The following is a 24,104-nucleotide window of genomic DNA, read 5'->3' on the forward strand; positions in this document are numbered from 1 at the left end:
GACCAGCTCGATGTTTACCTCCAAGACTCAGTACCTAGACAGCTGACGCACAGTACGTACTTCTCTTTGACTTAAGCATGCATGGTTGGCATCGACACACACACACAAGGGACTGGCGATTGATTGATGGATGTTTCCATATTTGGCATGTACATCTCCAAGGACGTTGAAAGATTGCAACCATCACACGTCAGTCTTTCGCCTCTTTTGAATCCTCTCTGTCTCCTGATTCGTTGCCCATCTCATGCTTCAGTTTTGTCGATATCAGTGAGTAAAAGAAGTTCTGGAAGCATAATATCCCTTGTATACAGCCCATGCTATAGGTACTGAGTTTCTTTCACGTCATGTTATAATTCATGTGCCTCCCACTTCTCCGTCTTTCTTTGAGTAAACACATATGCATGTCTTGGTCAGTGACGTTTATCTTATTGCACACCAAACACTAGGGGCAATACATGGACTGCGCCTCATCCAATCCCGGCCAACTGCAAGACTTGTCAGACGAGGTGCCGCGCCGATCACTGTTTCATGTTTTTTTGCCATCAAGTGAAGATATGAATAGAAATTGCCATGCTTACATACCTCCAACGGCTGTCTCGTTTTGGTCAGCTGAATTACGTGGTGGGTTGTAGTCTAGATGTTTGGATCAGCAGAGCATTGGAGGGGGGAGGGGTAGCTAAGCGGGGATGTCCTCACATGACAGTCTCTCAGTACTAAGATAGAGAGAGGGCTGTCCAAGTCCCCTCAGTTGTTGTAAATGACAAGAATAGTATTAAGAATGGCTGTTAAACAGGTTATCAAGTGTACAGTACGTAGGTCTTTAGCTGATCAAGGAAGCTCAACTCCACTATCATGGGCACCTGGCTACATCAGAAGCTCCCACCAGAGCAAACGCTGCAACATCAGAATAAGCATTCAACGATGAAATTGCTCCGGAACCGTAGAATAAATATCGATATCAACATGCTAATGTATCACACGAGTCTGAATAGCGTCACTTATAATAAACGGGAATAACAGTTGTGGTGCATTTAAAGCTCAGCCAATCCGGGGTAAAACGATAATGCGATCCCGCCGATAAGCCCAACCCGTCCAAGTCCCGAGCTCTCTAGCTTGCTTATCTCAAAATTTCAGTCTCCATACCAAACCGACAACGTCAATCCACCTCGACAAGCCTTATAACCTCCATTTCAACAACCACACCAACCCCCCCCCCCCCTTCAACCGTCAAAATGGATATGTAAGTCTCTCTATACTCAATTCATGCTAGCAAATCACAAATCTAATCAACATGTTCCAACCATAGGCTTTCCGCAGCTGAGCAGCGCACTCTTGAGCAGCGCATGCAGAAGCGCCAGGTCAAGGAGTTTATGGGCGTATGTATTCCCCACGAGTATCGCGGTCGGATTGTTGCTGACGTACTTTCCTTAGGCATTCGGTGGCCTTGTTGAGCACTGCTTCATGTCCTGTGTCGACGACTTCACCTCAAAGGCCATCTCAACCCGAGAAAGTGGCTGTATCAACCGCTGCGTTCAGAAGTGGATGGCTTCTCAACAGCGCATCAGCGACCGCTTCCAAGAGCACAATGCCCAGCTCACAGCCCAGATGAACAAATAAACGCGAAATACGGGAAAGCCGAGACATGTACGATTAGCAAGGAGGACGACAAGAGGAAGGTTACACAAAACCTGTGCTGTTGATATCAGATGTGCTCCGGATTATATATGATATCGAAAAGACGGAGCGCTGTTTATGACCATGATACGCCGTGTGGCTAGGTCTCATGGCACCAGGTGCACTTGTATATTATCATTTTGGGCTATAGGCATGAGGTGCTTGGGCTCAGGCTGTCACCATGGAATGAATTCATAACCCATTTTTACTCTCATTTCGGATGTCCCTTTTCGCCCTTGCAACTCAACTTGACAAGACAGCAAGCACTTCGTGACCGCAAGTATTATTACAGACTGATGGGCCGATTAACAGGGTAAGCCCGTTTGTGTCAACGTAATCCAATCAAGTCTCTCTTATGCCATTCCGCAATGCATATATCCTATTCCAACGCCCTTGGCCTAAGATACTTATAATGTACACCTTGATGATTATCCCTCGTTTCTCCTAAGCTCCCATGTTCATATTCAATTATCTGCTTCTTCACTTAACACATCTCTGATGGCATCTAATTGAGCCACCGCTTTCTCCTCCAAAAGACTATCATATGCCCCTGACGCAGGCTTCATCCCTCGCCAGTCCATTTCACGCTGACCTAAGGGCATGAGCCGCTCCTTTAGCAACTTCTTTGTGCTCAACCAAAAGTCGACGTTCTCTAGCAGGTTTGCCGAGTCCCATTCCACGTCAGGAATGTCCCGGTTATTATTCAAACGAAGAGCAGCAAGCACCCGCGTGAGGAGGGCAAGAGAGTGAACCTCGGATATCGCGACAAGGGTCAGGTAGTGCGGTGACGCCCGAGACTGAGTACGACTGGCTCCAGGTGCTTCAAACCGGTCCACGCTGGCTTCAAGTAGGTGAGGGAACTGATTAAGAACGTACGCAACCTCTGGAGCAACAGTTGCACCCAAGGCTGTGAGCAAGTTCAGCATTAGCGGCAACAGTCCTTTGGCCCAGATACCATAGCAACGTTGTACCACAGGGGAATCTGAATAGGGAGAAATGTTGGACTTGAGCATGAACTTGGTCAGATTTGCAGATAAAATGTTGCTCAAGATTCCATCACATGCCATCTGTTCAGCAACCATAGGAAGAGTTGAGAGTTCAAGCAAAAATAGCATGCTCAACTCGCCATAGATAGGGTCGCCTTGGTCCGCCAGTCTATCTGCCCATGAGTAGAGAGACGAGGCGGCATGGAGGACTTGATGCTCGGCCATGATGTTAAGAACTTGAGTCTGAGATTGATCCATATTGGGCAGACTTATGCAGGCTTGAAGGATGGCTGTTAACAATCCTAGATCTTCAGGCGATACACTATTTTCGTTATCGTGAACAAGGCTGACAAGTGCGCGGAAGCCCCTGCCCACAACTCGGTCAAGGATATTCAACACAGTTTGTGTAACTGTCACGGTAGTTCCCTCAAAGGCATCCTGAGATTCGGTTGCTTTCTTGCCACTGATTTGGTAGGCACGCAGAGTAACGAACAGAGCTTTTAGAAGGGTGCGGTAGTACGAGATGGATTCAGTGCCCCAAGGCTCCTCGACTCCGTTCATGGTACCAACAAGGGTCGAGAGAAGCTGGTTGATGTCCTTGACTGGCACTGATGATTTGACAAGGCGCTGGATCAACACAAGCGCAAGGTTCGCCCTGGACTCGACAAGTTTTAAGAAGATGTGTTCAGGGCCTGGAATTCCTTGGTTGGCATTGAGGCATTGTTGGGCAACTTGCAACATTTGCTTTTCCACGGTGTCGTTCTTGGGCATGCATGTTGATAGCTCTACAAGTAGAAATTCCCAGGCATGGAAAAGGGCCTAGAAATAACATCATTAGCTATATCCATGGTACATAAGGCACATTCACTTACGAGCTGAGCGTCAACTAAAGACAAGTTAGTGTTTGCACGCTCCATCTCTGTCTTGAAACCATCGTCCTTGCGCCCTTTCCAGCCTGGATCAAACCGCAGCATCTGATCGGCGCGTTCCAGGTCATAGTAGTAACTCTTGCCGAGTTCCCGCGGCTCCAGGACGCTCCGCTTGAAGTCATCCACAGGGCACTCTGAATACTTGTTGGAGAAGTTTCTGGCGAAGTTGTTGTGAAGAGACTTATTGTAACCATCAACCTCAACTCCGTCACGCAAGTAATAGTCAAGATCGCCAATAAGGCTCTTTGCCAGTGTGCCCGAGTTGCCCAGATGCCGCGAGTGGTAAAGCTGCATGGCAAATGTCTCCGCAATATACGCGGCAAGTCTTGCCTCAAAAGCAGCACGGACAGGGTCAGACTTTACGGTGATACTGGAGGACTTGAGTTCTCGGACATATTCTCTAAGTCCATCCAGATAAGCGGTGTCTTTCTGGAGTGTGAAGACTGTCCAGGGCCAAAAGTTCTGGGCCGAGGCGACAAAGTCCAGAATAACCAGGGCCTCACTTATTTCTAGATCCTTTAACTTGCCAAGCTTGGCAAGCCCAGTAGCAAATACCGAGTTAGAAGAAACATCCGTCTTCTTTTTGTCTTTCTTCATCGCCTCCCTTGGGGTCTGCCCAGTAAGCAGGCAATTGGACATCCACTGTTGTCGATTCCTCAGAATAGCCGAAAAGAACTTCCATGTGGCCTTGACCTCGCCCCTAAGTTCAAAGGGCTTACCCAGGGCTGATAAGAGTTGGAGAAAAGACTTCGAAATCTGAGGCCCCAAGTAACCAAGCAGTGACGGGGGCTCGCTCGAGGATTTGCCAGCATTTACAACCAAAGACTCAAGCAGCCACATGGTGGGCTTGCGGAAATGGTCAGATACTGCGCACAGCCGTGCAAGAAGGGTGGAGCTTTTGAACAGGTAAGTTTCAATCATGCTAGAGGATTGCTCTAGATAATTGGCGACGCGTAGTAGTGTTGCGGAGAATTCAAGTACTGCATTTAACTGTGCCTGTACCATCTCCACGCGTCTTGGATAGAGGGTACTGTCGGCGGTTGTAAATGCTGTGATAAGGGATGATAAAAGGGGTTGAAATCGCAAAGATCCAGTTGAGGGCGAGACGAAACAGTTGATAACATAAGAGGCGGCGGGTCGTAGGCATGAAGTCAGATTCTCAGAGGTCGAAGGATCACCAAGACTGTAGCTATACATAATCACCTTTTGTAGGATTGGTACAACCTCTCGGAGCACTGACGAGCGGCATGTATCAGACGCAAATCTCCAGGTTGACGTATTCTCAAAGATGTCTACGCCTGCTTGGGCAATGGCGTAGCTGACCTTTGCTAAAACTTTATCTGCTGTGCCCAGCCAAGGGTTCAGTTCTGACTTGTTTCTGCTTGTGGTATGGATACCAGCTCGTCGCTGAACAGCGGAAGTCATTGCAGTGTCAATGAGGTTTGAAAATAGTCTGAGACAAGATAGTAAGAATTCGAGCCTCTCCTGGACCAGATCGAGGCTTCCCACGACCTTGGTGAGCTTACCAGCTCTGGACTCGGAGCTCAAAAGCTCGCATCGAGAAAGATATGACCACACTCTGCTAGGGTAAATAGGCAGGACCGCATCGAGGAATTGGACGCAAGAGTTGAGGATAGTGACGACAACGTCCTCGCTCTCCGCAAGATCAACCTGCATGTAGTAGTCCATTGTCTCGCAGACGACTGTCAGGAGATCTCTACCACTACCGGCATCAATATGCTTCTTTGCCTCATGAAGAATATCATTGTCGGAAAGCACCAAGGTGCCGGCGGACTCCTCCCCGGCGGCGTTTAGATGATCCATGCGAATGAGTGTCGCAAACAGAGAGATGACTTCGGCAGTCTCTTCTGGCTGGAGCATTCCAAGCTCAGATTGATAGCCTTCCTTCATCAGGTTGATTTCTAGTCGTCGACCCAGGAGCGAGATAGTTGAGTGTGGATACTCCACTGAGACGACTCTACCTGTATCCGTAACAAATCGTCCATATGTGCCTGCTGGTATCCGGTACGCATCGTCCTCGACTCGTCGTCCTCGCCACGAAGGGGATAACGAGATGATGGGAATATCTTGCAGCAAACAGAAAGTATTGGTGTTCTCATCTTCTTGTGCGAGCTCGTACTCTTGGAAGTAATCAGGAAGGACGAATGTGAGTGTGGGTGTTGCACGTAAAAGGTTAAGGATCATCTGAGACTGATCACTCTCACGGAGGCTAGTAGCACTGGCGAGAGTTCGGCAGAGAGTGATGAACGGCAGGAATTCATAGGGGTATCTGTCAAGAGCTTGCTTAAAGAAGAACTCTAGTGCAAGATCGTCATTGATCATGGAAGCGAGAATATCTTGCTTCTCCGAGAGGTTCTCCTTGTTTGAGATGTCCCAGTAATTTCGACCGGCGCTCAGAATCGAAAGAAGGGAGCTTACTGGTTCGGACTGATAGCCAACGATGGGGTATGAAACCTTGAGAAGCTCAAAGAAGACATTTCGAAGGCGAGCACTGAGTAAGGGGGTCATACTGCCCTCATCTGAGGGACCTAATGATGTTGCCATATTAGAAACGACATCAAAGACACGGCCTTGAGACGTGACTTGTGATGCAAGCTGTTCCACCACGACAAGGTCCTTGGATGAAGTCGCATTCTCGAGGAAGCCGTCAAATTTCGAAGATTCGATGGAGAAGATGCTGCCGGCCGAGTTTCGTCTTGCAACTGGTCGAATCACACCTCCTGCCTCGAAGGTTTCTCGGGCATTTTGCTGTAGCAAATTATCACGCTTCTCCGTTCGACTTTGATAGGAAACATTCATGCGATGAAGAAGAAGTGTCCAGGCAAAAATGACGGGTGAAGCGCTTTCGCAATCGGCTTCGGCAGCGTTTAGTATGCTCTTGTGGACCTGTTCAAGGACGTCGGATGAGAGCAGATATGTATCGTAGGAAGTATCTGCTTGAGTAGCATCCTCTTCTCTCTCGGAAAGATAGGTTAACGAGCGGGCTGGCTTGAGTAGTATCAGAGACACGGCGGCTGAAAGAGTCTTCAGGGGCAAAACTAGAGGGGCAATGCTCTCGTGGATCTAGGGGCACTATTAGTACAAGTCTGCCATTAACATGACGTGCAATACATACCGGCTGAACAGCGTCAAAGAATCTGTAGACTTCCATCAAAGAAAACCACTGGTTGACGGCACTTGAAGGTGCAAAGTCGTCGCCAAAACTGTCAACAATCTGGAAGACGACGGACAAAGCATGGATGGCTTCAGTTAGAAGCGTTCGCAGCCAATCTAGTTCGACTTCCTCTGTCACCCACCTCTCGTCCGTTACAGCTTTTAGACCTGATTCGATGCGGGACATAGAGTCTGTGAGAACTTGAAGGTAAGTCGGGAGTAGGGGCTCGGCGTCGTCTCGTGAGGGGAGCTTCAGTCGGTAGGTCTTGGCTAGGTCGAGATCAACACTGGCGAAGGTCGGCAGCCTCTCGTAAAGCTTGATCGAGTTGGCATAGTCCGCAGACATCATAAAGAAACGGCGCTCGGTGAGATAGGTGTCGAACAGGCGTCGCTGTCTCGTCTCGGGCTTCTCGAATTCAGTCCAGATTTCCTCAGCATCCAGCGCAGCCGCCGATCCTAGGTCCAAAAGAAGTCCTGACCCCTGGCCATTGTTAAGGCCGGCAGCTTCCTGCAGATTCTTCGCATCTTGAGACGATAATGGGCCACTGAGATGGCGCGCAGGACGAGACTGGTGCTCTATCACGACCACACGCAACGCCGCGACTAGGTTGATTTTGGCATTCTTGCTGAGCCATTCGGCATCCTTCTTGATCGACTCGATATCAGGTCGTCCATCTGAGCTTGCGGGAATATTTATCGGGGCCGTTTTTGTTTCAAAGACTTTTTTCGTAGCTTCATCTGTGGGTGTGAAGGTGCTGGCAGGGTCCTCGAGAAGACGGTGAACATAGTCGTCGCTCAGAAATTCGATAACGGCAGAGCTCGTAGTTCTCTGGCCAGAACTATCAGACAGCGCAGTTGCGATGAGCTTCCAAGAGCTGGGTGGTGAGTTAGCGGTGAGTTTGTGTACATAGATGGATACTAGGCAGTCGGGCAGTCAACTTACAGCAGTACCCGCTCCCCAGTCAGGCATTGTTCTAGGGAGGGGAAGTAAATGCGATCGGCCACCGGCGCCATTGCAAAGAGTGTCAAAAAGGCGACAGTGGCATGCGACGCATCACCTTGCGATTAGTTAGGGTGGATGCGAAGAAAGTTTGATTTTGATGCTTGTTGACGCGCCTGGTCGCGAATGGAGGGATCGAGCTTTGGCTGGTCAACTTTTTGGACCTGATCTGGAGCTAGGGAGCTCCAATTTAGCCCAAGTTTATCCGGGGCTTCAGTGGACGGCAGTTATATCGGACCTTGTGCCTCCATCCGCCGTATGGAGTTAGCACTGTACGAACCGTTGTGTCTCAGTCAGGCACAACAGTGCGCTAGTCAGTGCTGCACTGGCCGAAAGTCGCATTCACAGCTTCTTTGTTCAACTCTATTCAAACTCAAAGTGACTCACATTTTGCAACGTCACCGCTCTCAGTCTCGTAAAATCACTCATTTTTACGAAAGACACGGTCTCAAAGCACTCTCCCTTCTCGTTGTTGTTTGTTTCCGAGAAAAAAAGAGAGAGAAAATGGGTTCCTCAGATATTATCGATCACTCGCCTCACCAGGCTGAGCCCTCGCCTCCAATTCCAACGGCCTCTAACCTTATTCTTATTGACAACTACGACTCTTTCACCTGGAACATTTACCAGTATCTCGTTCTTGCGGGAGCTACAGTTACTGTCTATCGAAATGACAAGGTCACTGTGGATGAAATCATTGCCAAGAAACCCACCCAGATCATCATCAGCCCCGGTCCCGGTCACCCCGAGACTGATTCTGGTGTGAGCCGAGATATCATTAGACATTTTGCTGGCAAAGTTCCTATCTTTGGTGTCTGTATGGGCCTGTGAGTGTTGGTCTTTCACTTGTATATCAATTCCTCTAACCTCCTCCAAGCCAGTGCATCTTTAATGTCTATGGTGGAGAAGTCAGTTCAGCTGGTGAATGGCTCCATGGCAAGACTTCACCACTGACCCATGATTCCAAGGGTGTGTTTTCTGGTCTCAAGCAAGGTGTCCCAGTTACTCGGTACCATTCTCTTGCAGGTACCCACGTCACTTTGCCTGAGGACCTGGAGGTTTCCTCTTGGGTGGCTAAGCCTGATGGTTCCCCCGGTGTCATTCAAGGCGTTCGTCACAAGAAGTACACCATTGAGGGTGTTCAATTCCACCCTGAGAGTATCCTAACTGAAGGTGGACGAGCTATGATCACAAACTTTCTCCGCATGCAAGGAGGTACTTGGGAGGAGAACACTGGGTTCCAGAAGTCTGGTTCTGCCAACAGTGACGACTCGGCTGCACCCAAGCCCAAGAAGAACAACATTCTGCAGCGAATCTACGCCAACCGAAAGGCTGCTGTGGATGCTCAGAAGCAAATTCCTTCTCAAAGATTTGAGGATCTACAAGTTGCATACGATCTCAACGCTGCCCCTCCCCAGATTCCTTTTGTCAACCGACTACGACAGTCTCCTTTCGACGTTGCCTTGATGGCTGAGATCAAGCGCGGCTCCCCCTCTAAGGGCATCTTTGCCCTAGATATTTCTGCCCCTGCACAAGCTCGAAAGTACGCTCTGGCAGGCGCCAGTGTCATTTCCGTGCTCACTGAGCCTGAGTGGTTCAAGGGCAGTATCGAGGACTTGAGAGCCGTTCGACAAGTCTTGGATGGCATGCCCAACAGACCAGCAATCCTTCGCAAGGAGTTCATCTTTGACGAGTATCAGATCCTTGAGGCACGGTTGGCTGGTGCGGATACTGTTCTGCTCATTGTCAAGATGCTTGATTCTGAGCTTCTACAAAGATTATATAACTATTCTCTCCAATTGGGTATGGAGCCTCTTGTTGAGGTTCAGAATGCTGAGGAAATGACGACTGCGGTTAAACTGGGCTCCAAGGTCATCGGTGTCAACAACCGTAATCTCGAGAGCTTCGAAGTTGATCTCAATACCACAGGCCGGCTACGCAGCATGGTGCCAGAAAGCACAATCATTTGCGCGCTCAGCGGTATCAACACCCATGATGACGTTTTGATGAACAAGAGGGATGGTGTCAATGCTGTTCTAGTTGGTGAGGCCATCATGAGAGCCCCCGACGCCAGTGTTTTTATCAGCCAACTATGCTCTGGAACCGAGCCCGCTGCTAAATCTGATGTCGTTTCATCATTGTACGTCAAGATTTGCGGTACTCGGAGTCCCGAGGCTGCCCGGAAGGCTGCCGAGTCAGGGGCAGACTTTGTTGGCATCTGCCTTGTTCCGGGTGCAAAGCGATGTATCTCACATGAGACTGCCCTTGCAATCTCAGAAGCAGTGCACACATATCCTAGCACTCGGAAATACGACACCCAAGTGGCAGCAGTAGACAACAAAGCCAGGGACTACTTCGAGGCTGCTGCCCAAAGACTTCGTAGCCCTCGACCTCAGCTCGTTGGTATTTTCCAGAACCAGCCTCTGAGCGAGGTTTTGGAGAAGCAGAAGCAATACGACCTTGACCTAGTCCAGCTTCATGGCGACGAGCCAATCGAGTGGGCGAGCCTCATTCCTGTGCCCGTCGTCCGATGCTTCAAGCCTGGCCAAGTCGGGATTGCGCGCCGGGGATATCATACTGTTCCTCTTCTTGACTCTGGCTCTGGATCCGGCAAGCTTCTCAATGTCACCAACGTGCAGGCTGTTCTGGAGAGTGATCCTGAGCTTCGAGTCTTCCTTGCGGGCGGCCTCAACCCTGACAATGTGGCTGAGTCTGTCAAGGCTTTGGGTCCCCTGGCTGATCGAGTGATTGGTGTTGATGTGAGCAGTGGTGTGGAGGAGGATGGAAAACAAAGCCTAGACAAGATCGCAGCTTTCATAAAGGCTGCCAAGGAAATCCGATAAAAGATAGAACAAAATACAGGTTATACAATTTCAGAAAACGCTTATGAGCACTCAAGTTTGATTGAAGCCGTGGGGCTGTAAGCCATTTTAAAGTGTCCCCTTTTTAAGGTGGTCCTTATAATATTTCTTTCGTGGTAACCCTTTTCTGAGGCATAGAGATATTATCATCCCATTCTATGCACTCTCTCTCTCTCTCTCTAATAGCACAAGCCGTTATCAAACATGCACTTAGGCTCAGCGTCTCGCATTTTCATCTCTCCTCACAACAAGTCCTGATGTTGGGCTTTTACATTCACTTCTCTTCTTTCTTAACCTCTTCCTATACTCTCTCACTCTTCATTCTATCTTATAGTAGACGATCTTAAGGCTGATTGATACTACCTTTTCTCTTCCAAAGTCGTCATCTCCTTTCACCTTTCGTCCTGGCCAGCAACAATCTCTTCATCCCTTGCCACAGGATATCTACACCTTCGCCTACCAATACTTAATCTTTTCTTCTTATTTCACTTTCAATTCTTTCTTCATTGGACTTCTGCATCCTTAACCCGCGTACAGCATTGATCGGTCTTCGTCCTTTGGCTTTTCGACAATTTATCAGCATTACATGAATTGCTGCAGACATGGTTTCTCAGATCTTCAAGAACCGTATAATTGCAGCTGCAGGGCCTCTCCCTGGTCAGTTGACAGTGGAAAACCTGAAGCGATGGATCTCACTTCGCAAAGGCGTCTTTATCGACGACTTTGACGAGACTGTCACTCATCTCCTCTGCACCAAGGAACAGTTCGATAAGAAACTTCCCAAAGGTACTAATCTTTGTTTCATATTCTCCTACTTCGACAACTACTTATAACTTTATAGTCAGAAAGGCATTAAAACTTGGAAAGGGCATTCACATTGTTCATTGTGACTGGTTCGAGTACTCGACAGTCAACAACAAGAAATTGCCTGAAGCGGACTATTCCATGAGAAGTCTCATCGCAAAGGAAAATGCAAAGAAGAGAGAAAGGGCTCGGGTCGAGAAGGGTAAAAGGAACGCAGAGAAATTTGTTGACACAAGTATGTTGTTCACAGTTCTGCTAATTTTTGAAAACTAAAGCTCTACTAGACCGCTTCCACCTCTATCGAGACCGTCTCAACTTTGTCTACCAGGTCGTCATCACTCGAGATGATGAGTTCACAGGCGAGTTCGGACAGAAGTACTCTCTTTGCGTAAGTAAGACTTCTCGTCTCAAGTGTCTTCATACTAACAATAGACAGTTATGGGAGTCCAACGCCAAACCTCACTTATACTGGTTCACGGCAAAATTCCTGAAGCAAAGGGGTAGCTCGCAGCCCATGTATCACCGCCCTAGTCCTCACGAGGGAAAATGGAGGGCGGAGATGGAGCTGTTTATGGACTTCTTCAAAAAGAAGACTGGGATCGCTTGGGAAGATCGGGTGTCACTAGCCCAAACAATGCCCAGTTCATATTTTCAGTACGAGCCTCCGGTATGTCTCAAGCCTACTGCTATTCATGAATGATGTACTAATAATATTTAGTCCAGAGGAAAACCCATTGGGAGACGTCTAAAGCACGACATCGAGTATTGTCGAAAGATCAATGCTTCTATTCGTGGATTACCGTGGCCTCCCCCTAAGGAAGAGGAGCGTAAGACTGCCTCGGCTGAAGATGAGTCTGATGATGGCCCAATAGCCCTTGAAGAAGAAGAGGACGAAGTGATGGCTTCACCTTCCGATTCCCCTCGCGCTCCGGCGGAAAAATCTGCCCCAGATCCGAAGAAGCTTGGAGACGGCAATGAAATGGCTTCTGATCCTGATGCTGAGAAGCTTACAGAAGAAAACGAATCCTGCTCCATCTTGGGGGCCTCTCGGGACTGCAGGGAAAAGATTCCACCTTCTGATTTTGAGTATTCTCAAGACGAAAAGGCAAGTACTACTAATTCTGAGACTATTGACGGCGAAAAGAAAGCCGAATCACCTCCTGAGTCTGAAAAGGTTGAGGAAGCAGACAAATCGACTGATGTCTTTATGGATTGTGCAGAAACCAAGAGTGCTCTTGCTACTCCAGCCTCTTCTATTGATGAGAAAGAATTCTCACATGCAGTAGATGAGGATGTCGCCGTGGTTCCTGGTGATGTGGGTGAAATGGGAATCTCCTTTGAATTCGAGACACGAGAGTCCCTTTAGTTGGAGTTCATCTGATGGTTACGGATGTTACAGGCTTGCTATCTTGCTGAACATGGCATAAACGAGTTCGCCAGGTCTCGGGTTATCAATTAAGAATCTCAACCTCAATTGCTAGGGGGCATAAGGGCTACTATCGGTTAGAGCAGCATATGATTGGGACGTGCATATCTTGGGAGACTTGGGGACAATTGCTCAGTATGCTTGGCGTATATAGAACGGTAGCTAATTACACAGCAATGCTCATAATGGCTTATAATCTACTCATTTGTACATAAACCGATGTGTTATTGCCAGTTTCCTTGTTGTTTCAGCTTCAGAACCTCAACTTGGGTAAAACAAAGACCACGAGTATGCATGCCACAGCAAGCAAAGCGATATATGCATATAGCAGTAGCCTCCCAAAGTATCCCTTTCCTTCTGTCATCCTCTTGAGCATACCCATTCGCCCCTTCGCCGCCGCCATGCTCTGTTCTGTCTTATCCATTCCCTCACCTGCACGCGCCACTACGTCCTTGTCTGCCTCGAGAGTGGTTGAGAAACGTTGTGAGCTTGACTTTAGAGCACTCGCCATCTGAAGAATCGATTCTGAGAGGGCTTCCTGTTCGTGTCGTTGATGGTCGAGTAAGGCTTCGGCTGTTGCTGTTGATGTTTGGGGAGTAGAGGGTTTGCTTCGATTGGCGAAAAGCGCCGCGCGTGCTGTTGAATGGGCAGGCGGTGATGGAGATGAAGGTGCGCCTCTTGATCTTAGGTTCTGCGTTGTTTGCGTGGGTCGTTGTTTGTGCTCTTGCGATGTCGTAGACGTGTCAGGGGGTGTTGTTGATGCTGGCGCTGGTACCGTGGCTGTTGTCCCTGGTATCGTCGTTGCCTCGGGGGGCTCTGACTCGACATCATCATCTTGCCCTGAGCTTCCGGTGGGTTGTCCTGTTGATATGGAATCGACCATGCTATCGCTCGGCGTAGGTATTATTTCTGAGAGGATATCTTCTCCGTCGGTACTCTCATCATCTTCGTCCTCCTCAATTGCCACCTGTCGTGATGTCAGCTTCGATCCTTTGCCTTGTCCCGAAAACCATTTCTTACTTGTCTCAAGTCTTCTAACCGATCCAGTAGCAGTTCTAGAAGCTCTCTCTTCCCATTCAGGTCGCTTTGCACTTCAGCCCTCCGACCTGGCGCTTTGATCCCCAGCGCATCGTGTTCTAGTTTCGTCAAAGAGTGCCGTGCGTATTCGAGGTTCTATGGTTCAGTGTTAGTTTATACGAATGTAGAGTCCGGTGCAGGCGCTCTTACGGATGCTACTCGTGCTCTTTCGAATTCGCTCGATCGCAGTCGTCGTTCGCGGTCGCTATCTGTATGAAGAACAGTCTTTTGTAGTCGCAGCAGTAGGTTCCCCAGCTCTGCTGATGCAATATCGATTGCGCTTCTGTTAATGGGATGTACGGTAGAATGCGAGAGTCGCGCCATGGTCGTATTTTTGTTTCGTTGTCGATCTCCTGTCTCTCCCGTCTCTGGCACTGCCGTTGGTGGTTTGAGTGACGTGTGAGGTTCAAGGAAGCTCAAGCTCTAGCGGGTCTTTGTAGCATGAGCATGTGCCAAGCCACGTCGCAACTTACAAGGCGATACCTAACGACCAACAGAACTCTTGATGAGATCAGTCTATGTACAAAAGCTATACAAGAATATCAATTGGTTCATAAACATTGGGTAATCCATTAGAATCAAGGATTTTGATCATCGTTTGACTGCTGTCAGATGAAAGACAATGTTGTTGAGTGTCTGAGTGAGTAGTAAGATCAACCAGCTAATATTCGTGTTTTCATTATCGTTCACAGAGTCAAGGATAAGACAGTAAAGTGACCATACAAGAATCCCCAGAATCAGTACAACAGGTACCTATACAACAGAATACAGGACCCAGCAACATTTATGAGTCGTTTCTAGAGGAACAAAACGTCGTGTCCAATGTTAAATATCCTACCCTAGACAATGCAACTTGGGTCAGTCAGTCTCAATACCCAAACGCCATGCGCCGCTTGAAAATGAACAGAAATACGACAGTAAAACCACCCAGAAACCGATGCCACAGTTATCCGTTCTGTCCACATTTTCAATGGATGGATGACTTGAATAACAATGGCCGATGCCTGGCGAAGGGTGAGAGACCGCCAGATGCTTGACAATTGTCCAAACACCGAGAGTCTGCGTTCCCCCTCAAAACGCAAGTTTTGATAACATAGTGGCCGATATGTTTTGAGTTGGGTGATCAACCTAGTCTCTTGGCTCACTTTTCCTATCGTCGTCACCTTCACCTTGCTCCTCTTCCTTCTCCAAAGCACTGCGCAGCCTCTCTTCTTGTCGCTTCCAATGACCTCCCTCTTCATAGTCTGCGCTGATCTTCAATGCTTTCCGTAGTCGTTCGCTCTCCTTGATCTTGGCATCGGCCATCTCGTGAACCTGGTGTTGCTTGAATGTCTTTCTTTGACCGCCTCTCCTCCCAGAATTCATCTCGGCAAGGAGTTTTTGTCGGAGCTCGTCGCATCGCCTATCGATCTCATCTTCGTCGACCCTTGGTCATGTTAGCACAGTCAGCTTTGCAATTGGATGTATTCAAATCTGTACTCTTCTTCTTCAAGCTTGTCCCTCAAGTCAAAGACCTTAACTTCGACCTCACGCTTGCGGTCATGCTCCAGGATTCCCTTATCTGGCTGGCGTTGCTTGTGTCGCAAGCTATCGAGGTCTTTGGGATAAGGAGCGCCGTAGTCGCGAGGCTTGATCTGGGCAAGGTTGCGTTGGACGTAGCCCGAGGTGCCACTGCCTCGGGGAGTGTTGAGACCAACGTTATCAGACATTATGGAGTAGGCAAAGTGTTGTGTTTTGAATCGCTGAAACAATTGTTGGTATAAGTTGGCGCGCAGATAGGTAATGTCATGGACAATTGAGATCTGTGATGGATGCGACAGCAACAGGCAAGGTGGATATGATGTACCTAGCTGGTATGTAGTTAGGACCCTTCTCTGCCGCTGTCGCTCCAGCTAAATCTTGACCGCCTACCTCTCTCGGAAGATAAGATAAGCAATTATCGCCCCTCCATCATGGAGGGGCATGGAATATTTGGATAATTTGTAAGTGAGTCAACATTTGAACGTCGACAGCATGGTCCGTCATTTTTTGATCTTTTCACATAAGTAACATAAAAATTGGATACCAAGTACTTCTCATACTATAAGTCTTTGATTCAAGACCTTGGATAACACCCAAGATGCCTCACGTTCCCGCTTCAGCTGAAGCTAACAGCCAAGGCGATGCGCCTGAGCTCGTTTTCCCACCAGTCACCAAAGATCACATCCAAAACTGCTCCTACGACTCCTGGTTTCCCAAATACCGAAGCTCGTGTCTCAAATCTCGCATAATAGCACTGCCGCCTTCATTCGTTGAGTATATCCATGAAGACGGTATAGTTCTTGCAGATGATGACGACGAGAATCAAGACGAGCCTGAAGAAGAGTGGCATGCATCATCCAATACATCTGCAAGGCCTCAAATTAAGGATCCTGACTCGTCAGATGACGAGGAAGACGAACCTGAAAGGCTCCCTCCTAACCAGAGATTCCCGGAGACTCACAATCTCATCAAAGAGAAGATTGCAGAATTAGGTGGCTCAGTTGCGCCCAAGTTGAACTGGTCTTCACCAAAGGATGCCAAGTGGATTTCGCCTCACCAAAACACACTCAAGTGCACAACTCCAAACGACATATACCTACTCCTCAAGTCATCTTCTTTTGTTTCTCACGATCTCGATCACGCCTTTGAAGACTGCACTCCGAGACCTCCGACCAAACCATATGCGCCCATTCTTGTTTTGAGACCATTCTTCACCCCTCATGTGGCCCTCGAATTTCGATGTTTCGTCAAGCACAGAACTCTCATTGGCATCACACAGCGAGATCTCAATCATTATGATTTCTTAGAGCAGATTCGACCTCAGCTGTGGCGTAAGATCAAGACATTCTTCCGAGAGAAACTGAGGTTCACATTTCCTGACGCCAGCTTCGTCTTTGATGTTTATATTCCCGAGAACTCCTTTGAGAAAGATGGACTTGGGAAAGTCAGGTTAATGGACATCAACCCATGGGCTCCTAGAACAGACAGTCTCCTTTTTGGCTGGCAAGAGCTTCTTGAGATGGATGTCAAGAACCCCCTCTATGGAACCTCAAGCAATGAGGCCGGTGCGGATGTCAATGGCGATGACACAGTCACAGAGGGTGAGGACGAGGATGACGATATTGAGTACCGGCCTGAGATGAGCCCTGAATTCCGGATAATAGAAAAGGATGACCCAGCTGCGTACAATTTTAGTAGCCCACAATACTCAGCGCACAAGCTACCAAAAGAGGTAGTAGATGCAAGCATGGGTGGCCAGGGAGGGTTGATGGAGTTTGCGATGCAGTGGAAGGAAATCACCGAGGGACGAGGAGATGGAATTTGGGAACAGGCAGCTGGTGCTAGGCAATAAAGTCTCAGAGCCAGATAGCATGGACAGCCTATTGAAGAGTGAATTGATCATCTACTCGTCCATCCATTGAATAAGCCATTGGACAACATTGAATAGAACCGAGTTTAGAGCATCGATATGCCCAACAAATGATGGAAGAAGAGGCAGAGATTTAGTGAAGAGAGTTGCTGTATGATATTTTGGATGTTCTCCAGTTCAATGAGTTGAGTTTACCAATTTCATAGGGGTTGAGCACGTCGATTTGGTGAACTTGAGCAGAGGCACTCCTGCATAGAGCCGCATGTTGACCAAAGCTTGTGCCGTACTTGCAATTGAATGAGAGTGAATCATCTACGGTGCCAGTGAATTAACTAGACGCTTCTATGATCGAATTTACGTCAGAGAAATGAATCTGCCTGCCTATAACAAGTGATCTCGCCCGCTGGCGTACTGTGCTAAAGCGCGAGATGCACGGTACGTGGAAAACGCGATAAACAGTGGGGTCACTATGCCAACAGGTCCCCGCTACTTTTGGCCTCGACCTGCTTCTCTCTTTTCTTTTTCCCTCTCTTCTTTTTGTCACCCACCCTTTTAACCCTTGTTAAGAATATATTCGCACTCATATCAAATTACCTGCTGTCACTGCTCATATTTTCTTCTCTTATCATACATCAGTTGGCGGTCTCTCAAGGACTCTGTATAAGTCTACCTTGTGATTCTTCAGCAACTCTCGAGCTTTGCTTCTCGCCCTTTGTCTTCAGAATGGGTAAAATGAAGGCTGCGCGCACTTCGCGCCGACACACCCCCCTCTCCAATACTGGAGGAACACGCTCTTCAAACCGTATTGCTGCGAAGAAGGAGACCAAGGGAACGAAGCAAGCTGGGCCGAGCCAGAAGAGAGCTCCACCTGCTCCTCGTGATCGCTCCTCTTCTCAGGAAACTCTCAAGAACTCGAGTGATTCATCCCAGGAACCTCCCTTCAGCAGCTTTAGCAGCTACAACACCAATGAGTATGCTGAGCTTCCCACACTTGCGCCCAGACACTTACTCAATACCATAGTAGCCACCCAGCTGAGCAGGTCCAGGGAAGCCTGGCTCTCGCTCACCGTAATCCTCAGGTTCATGGCACCGTTGCTACGTCCTCTGGTCCTTCCAACAACGCAGCTGGAACATTGACAGCTGGTGACGTCGCTCTAGAAATCTATGGCAACAGAATCGTGATCGACAGCACTCTCGGCAAAAAGCTAGCCGGTGAAGCATCCCTACGACCCATCCGACAGCGTCGTTCTGACATGGTTCTCAACATGGAGCGCCGTAGCAATGTCGAAGCCTTCTTGGCTCATCTCACTGGAGTCCAGGTCAGCCGTTCTTGCAAGAATTGCTCCAAAGGACACGGTCCCTGGTCTGAGTGTATCATCTATGATGGCCAGATGTGTGGTAGCTGCACAAACTGCTGGTTCAATGCCAGTGGTTCTCGTTGCACTTTCCACGGTAAGTTGACTCTTATGCCACACCGATATCATGAACCAACACTCACTTCCTTCAGAGAACAACCAGAACTCCATCTATGCCCCGGCACCATTGTACCACCCCCAATCTGCGGGAATGCCAACCCAGCCTTTTCAATACGCCCAGCTTAATCCCCTGGCGCTTCCCCAGGGCATCCTCCCTATGAACCCAGGAGCTGCCGTGTCTGTTTACGTGGATCCTCAAATGCGCAACCAGTTCGCTATGAACATGATCCAAGCCTTGGGACTCGGTTCCGGCAGATAGAATTTGTCAGGTCCCGCCAATAACATGGTCGGCAATGTTGTCTCAAATGTCGCTGCTATGAGCCAAGGAGAACGAAAGTTTGCACAGGTAGAGAGGGCTGCCGAGGAGCTCGGCATTCGCCTCGCGGAGTTGCATGACTTCCTTGCCACTTCTGACGGCAACGATTTCATGACCCAGCTTTCTGGGGTGACTGGTCCCCAGCAAATCTCTTCTGGTGATGACCACACCCAGGAGCCACTCTCCCAAGAGCCTTCTTCACAGGACAATGCCCACCAGGAGCACGCTTCCGGAGACAGTTCTTCCGAAGACAGTTCTTCCTACGAGCCTTCCTCTCCAGAGCAGTCTGCTCAGCAAGCCTCGTCACAGGAAGGATTTTCTCAGGAGAATGTCGAAGCACGTCCTATGACATTGACTCTCTTAAACACCCCGCCATATGAGAACTGAGTGGTTCTATGCTCATTGAGGCCGCCGATGCACAACGCCTCCATTGAGCAAGGCTCAATGCTATGACGACCCTCAGCAATGCGTCTAACACGCAGAACATGAAAGAATAAAAAGACCAGGCAACGTACTATAGAGTTGTCGAGTGATGTGAGTCCACTCACATGGTTCGCTGGATCCTACTAACCAAATCACAGTACTCCTTGATGTCCCTTGGACCAGAATTTGGAACCCTTCGCTTATTGTGTTATCTCAAGTGAGTTTGCCGCCGATTTCGGGCTACTCTCTGTCTTGAGACTACTATTGGAATACGCATTGTGTCACCACTGGATGAGAAGAATGCGTACGAGCCCAACATACTCGTAGTTATGAGCGTGTACGCCATGTCGAGCAATAATCACCCACCATTTCATTTTTTCGAATCTTTCCTTTTTCAGTACCGCGCGGCTGGCTCGACTCAAGACACACGTCGCCAATCTTCGATATCCGTGCAGCTCAGCCGAACTATTTTCTTTACCAACTTGTATGATCATGTATTCAGGACAAACCGATAGCAAGGCTAGTGTGTGTATGGCAACTTCCAAGCAGTTTTGGAGGCCAGGCAGCCTGGGTTGGCTCTAGATGGAGATTGACTACTATCTGTACCATTATCGATCTCGAGCAAGAATGGATCAAATGCTCTGGGATGCTTTGATGCCGAGATTGTCGGATCTAGTCTATTAGGAGTAGCCTTAGAGCATAGTTTTCCTGACAAAATTGAGACAACCAAAAACAGACAAGATTATGAAACACGTGAGTCGCCATAGGATGTGACTATTTGCTGCGTATGTATATTTTCTATGAACGGTAGAAACTGGATCGCCGCCCCTCGTACGATCTTTGTGTGAAACATTCCCTTTTTGCCATCTCTCACGTGTATTTTGCCTCACAGGAAGGAGAACGAGGTTGAGTCAAGACACATGATTTTGTTTATCTCGGCCTTGAGGACATCATCATAAGCAAACATCCAACTGCTCCCACGCATGTCTCACATCAGAGACAAAACCTCCATAGTTCTGTAGGGAGATGGACCCGGATGTGTCCTCGTTGGGAAACGTGCGTGGGTAGCGCGCGTTTACATCCTCTGCTCTGGGCAAAAACGGGCACTGGGCTTGACTTCAAGACATACGCCAACAGAAAAGTGAGTCAAAACGCAAGCGAAAAGAGCAAACAAGACATGAGCAGGTGCGGAATTTGGCGACAGGCGGTGAGTTTGTTTCAGACGAAAGACGCGCCAAATCATTATTTTACGGTATACTTTGATAGTTGAAATTAAACGAGAAAACACCGCATCCGAGTGACGAGTAAACAATACGATGCTAACGTGCGGAGGGTAACAAGGCATGGGCGGTAGTGATAGTGGTAGTGGTAGGAAAGAGTTTCGTAATTAAACAAAGTAGATGACCACCATCCTCCATCGCCCGTACTGTTTAGATGCAAATAATGACCCCTTCTTCCAGCCTCGTCCGTCACGCTCTTGAACGGGCAAATCATATCTTCCCGACGTCATGGGCGGCCATGACCACTAGCCTTCGCGGCTTCATCATCTGTGGTCCACCGTTCTTAAAATCCTTCTCCCTTTAAAAAGACGTTTTTGTGATACAAGGCAACTCAACTCCCATCCATCAACCGGAAAATCCTTACAAAGAAACGGAACCAAGGTCGACCTGGGCACAGCCAAAGCTAGTAGTATATCTGGCGTAACGGGTGAGCCGGACCGTCAGTATCCGTCGTCGACCCAAGGAGTCACGCAGTTGTTGACTTGCGCCTTCGCTCCTCCGGTGTGACGAGTACAAGAAAAAATCGTGAGCCATATCCCCGTGGCCCATCTAAACAGTGTCGTTATTAAGTTCGAGGGTATTCGTGTTTTGTGACAGCAAGAAAAAAAAAGATCATTTAGATGAGACCACAGAGACGCAGGTTCTCTTGGATGATGATATCTGCAGCTTGTTAGAATACTGGAATTTGGACGACACTCGAGTCGGGGTAACTGACCGTTGACAGCCGCCATGACGAAGCGGATCTGAGTGGTATCGGTTGCGCAGGTGAAATGGGTATAGATCTGCTTGGTCTCGTGTTGGTTCAAACTGACGAAACGGTTGAGGATGTAATCGCAAGCCGCGGCATAGTCGTCACCGCCCTCGTAGTCGGGAAAGTAGTTCTTCATGGGGCTGACAGGCAGCTTCTCCTTGAAGCGATCGATCTTGTTGAGGAACAGAATGATCGATGTCTTGATGAACCACCTTGAGTTGCAGATGGAATCGAAGAGAGTAAGAGCCTCCTGCATTCGGTTGACAGTCTCATCCTCAAACAGGAGCTGATCGTACTCAGAGATGGCAACCAGGAAAAGAATGGTGGTGACGTTCTCGAAGCAGTGAATCCACTTCTTTCGCTCGGATCTTTGACCACCGACGTCGAACATTCTGTATGTAAGGTCGCCGATGATGAATGTGGTCTCGGTAATACCGGTGGTCTTGACACGAGATCGGAGAACATCCTGGTCGTTTGGCATGTAATCAGGAGCGGCGATGCGAGCAATGTTGTCGAAGTAGCTATTGGAGGTTAGTAAACGAAAGTAGTTGTTTCCCTCGGATACACATACTATCGGGCTGAGTCGTTAAGCTGGTACTCGCGAGATCGCTTAAAACATTCTTGCACACCGCGATCCTTCCACAAAGCCTCAATGGCGCTGCCAACCTCAGGGGGCAGGACGTCGCCTTCGATCTGAGCGGGCTGCATGAAGATGGTCTGAACGTGGTACTCCATACGCTGGTCCTCGAGAGGAAGCTCGAGAGACTCCATAGCCTCGAGGATAACACGCATTGACTGAACAGTGTTGCTGAAGATGATTTCCTTGAAGGATTCCCGCTCGTCGCGCGAGTAGCCACCCTCGTGAATGAGCTTCATCTGCTTGAGAATGGTGGACTTTCCAGATTCACCAGCACCTGTGAGCGTGTTAGAAAGCGGCCCGATCGACAGTCTTCGCGACTCATTGCATTGGGGATCGCGCGTGACCGAAGTAATTGGCAAACATACCGAGCAGAAGCATCTTGATCTCGTTTCGCTGCATCATCTTGTCGCGCTTGAGCTGGTTCTCAATCTCCTCATTCCGGGCCTTGCCCTCCTTCTCCTCTGTGCTCATTCCGCAACCCATTGTGACGGTAGCGCTGTTTACTTCTTTTTTCTTTCTTTTTTTTTCCCGCAAGGTTTATAGGGAATGCTGGGACTGATTAAACAACGTCGACGACGCGGTGTTTACGTGTGCCGTCGTGGTCGCGAAACAGGTGGGTGGATGGGTATAATCTAGAGCCGTCGACGTTAGTGATTAACAACGCTCGAAGTCGTGGCTCTAACGAAAAGACAATCTGGTCGAGGGTAAAAGGATCCCGACTTGTCAAGGTATAGAGAAGAGAAAAGAGATGAGATGGAAAAAGCAGACGAAAGCGAAGGCGAAGGCAAGGCGATGTAAGGTTGAGGTAAGGTAAAAAGGTGGAGTGAAGGAGGAGAAAAGGAGATGCAGAAGCAGCTTTTGGCGTAGCGCAAGTAACTGGGGACCGGGACCACGACTGACTGGGACTAAGGTGCGCATTACGACTGGGGGAGAAGAGAGGCTGCAATTTGGGGCACGACACACGAGTCGTGCCAGCAAAGGCCAAAAAGGCCCAGCCCAGGGCGGAATCTCTCGCGCCTCCTCCCCTGGGCCAGGGGGTGAGGGGCCCCCTAGGCCTAGAGGTTGGAGCTTTTTAGGTAGCCCGGGGGGTGGAGAACAGGGGGTGTACAGTAAGGTAGGTATCGTCGGGTGGTACCTCATTATGCTGCCCGTTCTGGGATTGAGGTGATCAAGTGAAGAAGAGAAAGAAATGAACAGGCGCAACCGCGTAGAGAACTGCGATGTGGTAACTAACCTTCTGAACTGACCTCACAATATCGCTTGAGCTCTGCAGACAGTAACAAACTTGGATTGTGATGTCCTGGCGCAGCGGCGGCGAAATGGTGTTCCCTCTTCTTCACAGGTGATGATACGTCGATGCTCGAACAGTAAAGAAATGGAGAGGCAAAAGCGGCTGGCGGGTATGTGGATGAATTGGGATGGATGTGACAGGACAGGACAGGACAAGCGGGTGGGAATGAAGATGAGAATGGGACGAACAGCCCTGGTAGAGTAGATACAGTAGGAGGAACCCTAAATAAACGGACTGGAAGCCGGAACGGGCACAAAGCAGCAATCACAGAGAGGCGGGACTGTGGTTTTAGAAAGGAGAGAATGAGTTCACAGACAGCAGAAGCAGAAGCAGAATTAAAGACGGCGGCGGGTGGACGCAATTAGGAGAGAGGGAAAAAAGGATGCGGCCGGGGACACCGTCAACGAAAGTGTAGCGGCTGCTGATTGGATACAAGGCAGAAAAGAGGCGTGCCTTGAGCTTTTGGAGCCAGCCAGATGGGAACTGGTCTGCCACTGGAAGCCAAAGAAGAGAAAAAGAAAATGAGATGAGATGAGCCATCCCAGTCAGGTACAGTACAGTACCGCTTGTTTTGCAGAGAACCCCGGTGTTTATCTGGTACCTTTCTGG

At 48.9% G+C, this 24,104-nt stretch overlaps 10 protein-coding genes across 12 annotated transcripts; 6 read left to right on the top strand and 4 right to left on the bottom strand.

Annotated features, from left to right (window-relative positions):
* Positions 1–1,017: 1,017 nt before the first annotated feature.
* FVEG_06953 (mitochondrial import inner membrane translocase subunit TIM9) lies at positions 1,018–1,888 on the top strand. Its single transcript, XM_018895426.1, has 3 exons — positions 1,018–1,240; positions 1,307–1,376; positions 1,432–1,888. Exons 1-3 carry the CDS (start codon positions 1,233–1,235, stop codon positions 1,615–1,617), a joined length of 264 nt encoding a protein of 87 aa, XP_018752671.1. The 5' UTR covers positions 1,018–1,232; the 3' UTR covers positions 1,618–1,888.
* Positions 1,849–7,901, bottom strand: FVEG_15967 (hypothetical protein; the record flags this gene model as incomplete). 2 transcript variants are annotated; one of them, XM_018905194.1, is made up of 4 exons in its annotated part: positions 7,707–7,901; positions 6,726–7,638; positions 3,533–6,673; positions 1,849–3,479 (listed from the first exon to the last, which is right to left on the bottom strand). In XM_018905194.1, the coding sequence occupies exons 1-4, from the start codon at positions 7,775–7,777 to the stop codon at positions 2,139–2,141; spliced, it is 5,466 nt and encodes a 1,821-aa protein (XP_018752672.1). In that variant the 5' UTR covers positions 7,778–7,901. The 2 variants fall into 2 exon arrangements, with proteins under 2 accessions (XP_018752672.1, XP_018752673.1); XM_018905195.1 differs by having other exon boundaries at positions 3,446–6,673; positions 7,707–7,886.
* A 160-nt stretch (positions 7,902–8,061) lies between these two features.
* FVEG_06956 (anthranilate synthase component 2) lies at positions 8,062–10,657 on the top strand. Its single transcript, XM_018895427.1, has 2 exons — positions 8,062–8,587; positions 8,638–10,657. Exons 1-2 carry the CDS (start codon positions 8,268–8,270, stop codon positions 10,601–10,603), a joined length of 2,286 nt encoding a protein of 761 aa, XP_018752674.1. The 5' UTR covers positions 8,062–8,267; the 3' UTR covers positions 10,604–10,657.
* A 566-nt stretch (positions 10,658–11,223) lies between these two features.
* Positions 11,224–12,791, top strand: FVEG_06957 (hypothetical protein; the record flags this gene model as incomplete). The annotated part of the gene is made up of 5 exons (XM_018895428.1): positions 11,224–11,407; positions 11,463–11,660; positions 11,710–11,813; positions 11,862–12,092; positions 12,144–12,791. The coding sequence occupies 5 exons, from the start codon at positions 11,224–11,226 to the stop codon at positions 12,789–12,791; spliced, it is 1,365 nt and encodes a 454-aa protein (XP_018752675.1).
* A 76-nt stretch (positions 12,792–12,867) lies between these two features.
* Positions 12,868–14,354, bottom strand: FVEG_06958 (hypothetical protein). The gene is made up of 3 exons (XM_018895429.1): positions 14,079–14,354; positions 13,872–14,024; positions 12,868–13,818 (listed from the first exon to the last, which is right to left on the bottom strand). Exons 1-3 carry the CDS (start codon positions 14,250–14,252, stop codon positions 13,105–13,107), a joined length of 1,041 nt encoding a protein of 346 aa, XP_018752676.1. The 5' UTR covers positions 14,253–14,354; the 3' UTR covers positions 12,868–13,104.
* A 174-nt stretch (positions 14,355–14,528) lies between these two features.
* On the bottom strand, positions 14,529–15,814 carry FVEG_06959 (pre-mRNA-splicing factor CWC21). The gene is made up of 2 exons (XM_018895430.1): positions 15,408–15,814; positions 14,529–15,354 (listed from the first exon to the last, which is right to left on the bottom strand). Exons 1-2 carry the CDS (start codon positions 15,635–15,637, stop codon positions 15,057–15,059), a joined length of 528 nt encoding a protein of 175 aa, XP_018752677.1. The 5' UTR covers positions 15,638–15,814; the 3' UTR covers positions 14,529–15,056.
* A 106-nt stretch (positions 15,815–15,920) lies between these two features.
* FVEG_06960 (hypothetical protein) lies at positions 15,921–17,623 on the top strand. The gene has a single exon (XM_018895431.1). The coding sequence runs from the start codon at positions 16,048–16,050 to the stop codon at positions 17,299–17,301; it is 1,254 nt and encodes a 417-aa protein (XP_018752678.1). The 5' UTR covers positions 15,921–16,047; the 3' UTR covers positions 17,302–17,623.
* A 419-nt stretch (positions 17,624–18,042) lies between these two features.
* On the top strand, positions 18,043–19,053 carry FVEG_06961 (hypothetical protein; the record flags this gene model as incomplete). The annotated part of the gene is made up of 3 exons (XM_018895432.1): positions 18,043–18,290; positions 18,341–18,771; positions 18,827–19,053. 3 exons carry the CDS (start codon positions 18,043–18,045, stop codon positions 19,051–19,053), a joined length of 906 nt encoding a protein of 301 aa, XP_018752679.1.
* Positions 19,054–19,077: 24 nt separating this feature from the next.
* Positions 19,078–19,497, top strand: FVEG_15968 (hypothetical protein; the record flags this gene model as incomplete). Its single annotated transcript, XM_018905196.1, has 1 exon — positions 19,078–19,497. One exon carries the CDS (start codon positions 19,078–19,080, stop codon positions 19,495–19,497), a length of 420 nt encoding a protein of 139 aa, XP_018752680.1.
* Positions 19,498–20,164: 667 nt separating this feature from the next.
* On the bottom strand, positions 20,165–23,987 carry FVEG_06962 (guanine nucleotide-binding protein subunit alpha). Of its 2 annotated transcripts, XM_018895433.1 has the most exons (5): positions 23,439–23,987; positions 22,570–22,836; positions 22,136–22,478; positions 21,529–22,085; positions 20,165–21,473 (listed from the first exon to the last, which is right to left on the bottom strand). In XM_018895433.1, the coding sequence occupies exons 2-5, from the start codon at positions 22,685–22,687 to the stop codon at positions 21,430–21,432; spliced, it is 1,062 nt and encodes a 353-aa protein (XP_018752681.1). In that variant the 5' UTR covers positions 22,688–22,836; positions 23,439–23,987; the 3' UTR covers positions 20,165–21,429. The 2 variants fall into 2 exon arrangements, with proteins under 2 accessions (XP_018752681.1, XP_018752682.1); XM_018895434.1 differs by lacking the exon at positions 23,439–23,987 and having other exon boundaries at positions 22,570–23,252.
* Between the last annotated feature and the right edge of the window lie 117 nt (positions 23,988–24,104).

This window comes from Fusarium verticillioides, chromosome 7 (assembly GCF_000149555.1).
Source record: "Fusarium verticillioides 7600 chromosome 7, whole genome shotgun sequence".
In the NCBI taxonomy this organism is placed as follows: domain Eukaryota; kingdom Fungi; phylum Ascomycota; class Sordariomycetes; order Hypocreales; family Nectriaceae; genus Fusarium; species Fusarium verticillioides.